This window comes from Micropterus dolomieu, linkage group LG02 (assembly GCF_021292245.1).
Source record: "Micropterus dolomieu isolate WLL.071019.BEF.003 ecotype Adirondacks linkage group LG02, ASM2129224v1, whole genome shotgun sequence".
Taxonomy (NCBI): Eukaryota; Metazoa; Chordata; class Actinopteri; order Centrarchiformes; family Centrarchidae; genus Micropterus; species Micropterus dolomieu.
Window position 1 is genome coordinate 17407514 of NC_060151.1, and position 5848 is coordinate 17413361.

The following is a 5848-nucleotide window of genomic DNA, read 5'->3' on the forward strand; positions in this document are numbered from 1 at the left end:
GTTTCAACACCCTCATTAAGACATTTTTCAAAAGCCTTATAAGCTGCTTCCATGGGTTCTATGACTTTATCAAGTTCATGTCTCATCTTTTCTTCGAGGTCTGTGCACACTTTGTTTTTTTTGTCCACCTGAAATCAAACACATCACATTCATTATTTAAAGCAACAAAACTATACTGTTACCTGATTGGGTTTTCTTTCAAGACAGTTTTTTTTCTTCCTTATTTATTTATTTTCTTAGGTATGACTACTGCTATCGCTGTGTTCATGTAGCCTCAGTGAAGAAAAAAAATCAGGAAATCGCTTAACTGGATGGCTAATATTTACTACACATATACGTATTTAAGAAGTCTGGCACTTTACCATTTCACTCAATTTCATACTAATTTACTTTACTTTTTTGCTGAATATTTACAGAATATTCCTGAAGTTTGGGTATTTCTGTAAAAGGTTGCAGTTTCTCTTACATATCTTGCATATTTACATACTTGCTTTAATGTTTATGCAATAAGCAAATTAGTCACTCCTGTATAAATGAAAAAAGTTCTAGTAAACTTAAACAAAATATGTATTTGAGCTATACATTTTCTGTGAAGCACAAAGTGTTAATTTACAGAGACTTCACCTACCATTTTCATCTGGGTCTAGACAAACAGTTTTTAGGAACTCTGTGGGGCTCACTGTGAACACTTTGAAACAGTCATCACTGAAATGTTTCTGAAAAAAAATATGATTTTAAGGCAGAATTAAAGTTGTAGACAGTTGTTGTGTTAGACTTTGTGTCATTTTATATAACTCACCTTAACCTTGCTTAGATTGCTGAATTTTTTTGTCACATCTTGCTTGACTCGCATATTTCTGTTAATTTTGAAAGCGCGAACACCATCTGCTGAACTATAAGAAAAGATTTGTATTAAGTGGCACCTCAAAGATGACTTGCTGTGCACTGGATCAAAGACAAGGTCTAGTAATTGACTGGAATATTTTAACAGAAAGTGTATTAATTGAACAGTGTCAATTTCTCTAATATACCAATTTACAGTCATATATCATTTCCTTTCTTGGAAATTATAGGAAGCTTTGGAGCCCGTAAAATATATTATTACATTAACTGCATATAAAAGGACTGGAACAACTGGAAACGACAGAAACAAGACATAAAGGACTGAAATGAAATAGTATATGTGTGTTAAAGTATTGTATATGTTGCTGATATGCTGCATGCTATGCAGCTGATATGCTACGCTAGTGTAGTTATGGAGAGAGTATCTACAATGATAATATCAATGATGCTAGTGGATATAATGTTAACATCAGTAATTACACTACCATTAATACTAATGGTAATATTGATTCTGCATACTTCTAATGGTGCAAATTTGCCAAAATGTAAACAAATCCAAGCTGAAAAGCTGAAGTTGTAGCCCACAACACAACTCATTGAATCCATGTCAACTTTATGCTGCATTCAAGTGCTCCTCAGAAGGTCCTATTTCCCCCAGTTGGGAAGTTGTTCTTCCCATTTCGGTGTGTTCATGAGCTTTAAGTTCTAATGAAACAACGTGGATGTGCCTGGGTGGAGGGGTTGTTATGTGCTGTATGTGATGTTGCTATCCAAGTATGTTGAAACAGTTTGAAGCTTAGTGATTTCTTCACAGATTTTTTGATTTTCACTAATATTAGTTACATCCCCTAAAACCACAAAAATGTTATTCACCTGACTTATTATCATGGTTAATGCAAATAAATCACTAATCTACGTCACTATGTGGACAGCGGTTACAACCTAATACTATTACAAATTACATGTGCGGAAAAATATGCAATAGGTGAATTAATAAAAAGCATTTACTTTTGCCCGCCGTGTTTCTGTATAATGTGACGTCAACTTGCCAAGCCTGTTGTTCTGACTTGAGGGGGCATTCAAATGAATTTTCCCAGTTGGGAACTTCATTTTCAGATCATTCTGAATGCAGGGTTATGTTCATGAATGCAGGGTTATATTTATGTTTACAGCCCAAAGCATTATGGGAACTGTAGTTCAAAATCTTGGAACAAGAGCCAAACAGAAGTAAGACAAAGAACAATAATAGTGACAAAATAAATTGAATGAAACCGTTTTCATTTTCACATAATAGAGGCTCAGAAGGTCACAGATATGAAGTGGGGGTTGGGTATGGTGACGGGGGTTGTTGTGGGGTAGAAGTTTTGTTTGGGGGGGTCCACAGTGTCAGACCTCTGCCCCTGAACTAACAAAGCCTTTTGCAGGCACTTTTTTACTTGTGCTGCGACAATAGGCTATTATATTTGTATTTGTTTGTGCTTTCTCCTGTTGAGCTGAGTCTAATTTGGACGTCCTCTATCAAAAATCACTTACGGATCACCCAAATCTCCAATACGATCAGACTTAGTGCAGATAAAGTGAATCTGCTGACACTGGCCACCATTTCCCATTTGGCTACTGGCATTTTTCAGGATCTCCCAGGCTTCTGCCTCTGATGCAGCTCGATTAATGTCAGTCACAATCCACACAGTAGAACAACTCCCAACAACCTGGAGGGACATAATCACAAGTTAATTATGATTATGAAATAATAATCATTGCTTTGTAATAACATAACATGATGTTACCGTTTCTGGTAATACACAATAATCAACAGTGCTGCAAGAAAAATTACCTCTTTCCACATTTTATTTCTGCTCTTGTTACGGTCCCCATTTCCAGGAAGATCCATAAGTGTGACATGCTGGAGAAGATCTTTCCCAGGCACCCTGATGGACACACACTTCACTAGTGGCCAGTACCACCTCTTCACTTCGTCGTCTTTAGATTCACTTTTTGTGTATTTGAAACATTTTGCAGACAGCTCTTTAGCCTGCAATAAATGATAATATTAAACAACATAAGGCAATTTTATGTTTCCATCAATCTATTATCTATAACCACTGAGCCTTTGTGCAGGGTCGCAGGGGGCTGGCACCAATCCCTGCTGACATTTGGCAAGAGGCAGGGTACACCCTGGACAAGTTGCCAGTTTATCACAGGGTTGATGCAGAGACAAAGAACCATTCACACTGAAGGCAATTTAAGAGTCAATAACCTGCATGTTTATGGACTGTTGGAGGAAGCTGGAGCAGGAAACCAATGCAGACATGGGGAGAATATGCAAACTCCACACAGACAGGCATTCACCCTGCTTTACAAATTACATAAAATGATTAGGATGAGATACAAAAGAAGAGCAATCCAGAAACCCTATCAGGAAAAGTAACATCAAAGCCTGCGTCGAGTTATGGCTGCGCCCAGGGGTAGACTGGCAATCTGGCATACCGGGCAAATGTCAGGTGGGCCGATGTAACGTAAATCATTTTTTAAACTGTTTTTAAAAAATTGGCCAACGATCACCCATAAAGCACGGACAGCAACCCAATGGGTAATTTTCTATACTGACATTGGGCTGGCCAAATCACATCTCTTACTAGCCCCCACTCCCTCCCCCTCTGCTCTCTGTTTCTTGTGTTGCGGGTAAAAAAAAAAGAAATTCTTCAGATGGCTGCCTGCTTAAATGTCCACACAAATACAAAATGATGCCCTTGGTAGGGTGTGTGCCATGCCATAGTGACAATGATGATGATTACTTGAATTAAAGGTCAATGATTATAACATAATCATAAGGCTATCATAAGTGAGACTGACCTACTGCTGGTGATCACTCACTGTCGAGTATAGAGTATAGAGAAATGGGTGTGCAAAATGGAGTTATGGTTTTGAAATTTTGGTTGAAAAGTCTGGTTATAGTGTTTAAGCAATGGAGAAAAACTGCAATATGGGGTTGTAGTTATTGAGAACAGATGGATCAAGTCCACTCTTTGTTGAAGAAGAATTTTTCTCTTACTCACCGATTCACATGTCAAAATCTTCCTTCCGGAAAAGAGAAATTCTGGAATTTCTCTGAAATATTTGTGATCCATGAGTTTTTCAGGGGATTTGTCTTTCCATTCTTCTCCATACAGCGCTGACAGCTTTTCATCATCATTGTCATGGTAATCATCGTCATCTTGGTTTTTCTGATCTTCATTATCCCCAAGGAAATTATACAAGGACCACAACTCATCTTTCCACTCCTGCAAAATAAAATAATAATTACATTTAACTAAGTTTAATTAAATGACATGTACTCTAATGAGCAATTGTATTTTGACAGCTACATCATATTTTTTAAAATAACTTCAAGTAAACATAAACTCATTTCACCTCTTTTGTAATGAACTCAATTTCTGCCTCATACTTTGAGCTCTGCATGTTAGCATCCACTTTAATCATGACTGTGGTACATGCCCTGACATCATCAGAGGGCAAGAGATTCTTCTCTCCGATGATGGCATTTATCAAAGTGCTCTTTCCAGCCCCAGTTTTACCAAAGACACCGACCACCTCCCTCTTGTCTGTCTCCAAATCTTTGATTTTATCCCTGTTGTAGAAGAATTTAAAGATGGGTAATTTTCAATAATGTGTCAAAATCCATCTACAAAAAACTCCTCAAGCATATTTCAAAGTAGCTATAATCAATATATCAATAATGATTCTAATGACTAAAGGGGTTGCTCAGAGATGAAATCACACAGACCAAAATCTGAGGTAAAAGAATGCAAACAAGTCGATATCAACAAGTTGCATATAATCAGTCAATGTTGCGTTTGCGGCTTGTTTCCCCTGCTACCAAACTGGCCCGAAAAATGTTATTTCCGGTTTAAATATAAAAAGAAATAAATACAAGAAGAAATACAACTAAATGTCCGTCATCATTCACATGTTCAGCTGAACTAACGTGTGCAACAAATACATGTTATATCATGACATAACAATATTGTAATCAGCAAATATGTGAAGAACTGCTGTACCTGGTGTTTTATGGTAACACTTTTGTAGAAACAAAAATTATGGCTAAATTGTGTTATAAATCAGTTTCCAATATAACATAGCAATTGTATAATGTATACCGTAAAACTTTGATTAATAGCCCAGGCTTTTATTTGCTAAAATGGCACTGAATTGACCCTGTCTATATTTGGGACAGGCTTTCATATGGGACAGGCCTTTAATTCCTCTTGCACAAAACTGAAATAGGCTACTATGAAACAGTTTATTTATTTCAAATAGAATATTACTTGTATAAAACATATCAAATAGGCTATACGTCATTCATTTGATCTAGCTCTGACAGACAGCTGATGCACTTTTATTTTGCCATGCCGGTTACACCAGTAAATCTTTAAGAATGAGACTTTGGGGCTCGTTGTTTCCGTTCAATGAACTAACTGATTGAACTGTGGAAAATCTAACTGATCTAACATGTGTAGCATGTCCATATTGACATTTTTATCATCCATTTAAACTTTACTGTATGTGTATTAATGATCTAAGCAGCTTAGAAGCAGCTAAAGCGGCAACCCGGCGGGGTATAAGAGGTTCCCCGAGAAGGGGAACGAGAGACTGCGTCGGTTACGACACTATGGGAACGCCTCTAGGCGAAGCAGGTCTGAACGTGAATGAAATCACTCCAATCCTATTGGCTTGTTGCTAGAACGGTAAGGTGTGACGGAATAACCGGAGGAGTATAAAGCACACCTGTACACACTCATCATTAGCTTTTTTTTATTCAGCAGGCGCTCTGTATGTTGTTTGAAGAAAGCTCCAGTCCTACAAGCAGTGTGTCTTACCTGAAGAAGAAGTCTACCAGCATGTCCGGCAACCAGATGTACAGAAGGTGTGTTTTTTTCTTGCCCTCGGTACATCACGGATGGAGATTCTCATGAGATGTGTGTCTCATGTTTGGGGATGGAGCATG

The 5848-nt window shown here is 37.6% G+C and overlaps 1 protein-coding gene across 1 annotated transcript in view; it reads right to left on the reverse strand.

Moving 5' to 3' along the window:
- The window catches only part of LOC123959249 (nuclear GTPase SLIP-GC-like), a 33343-nt gene that overhangs the window by 21918 nt on the left and 5577 nt on the right, over positions 1–5848 (reverse strand). The window contains exons 6-12 of the mRNA XM_046033202.1: positions 4255–4471; positions 3900–4124; positions 2678–2875; positions 2377–2552; positions 800–893; positions 629–716; positions 415–440 (exon numbers count right to left, since the gene is read on the reverse strand). Coding sequence (XP_045889158.1) covers positions 415–440; positions 629–716; positions 800–893; positions 2377–2552; positions 2678–2875; positions 3900–4124; positions 4255–4471 — 1024 coding nt within the window. The remainder of the gene's footprint in view (positions 1–414; positions 441–628; positions 717–799; positions 894–2376; positions 2553–2677; positions 2876–3899; positions 4125–4254; positions 4472–5848) is intronic.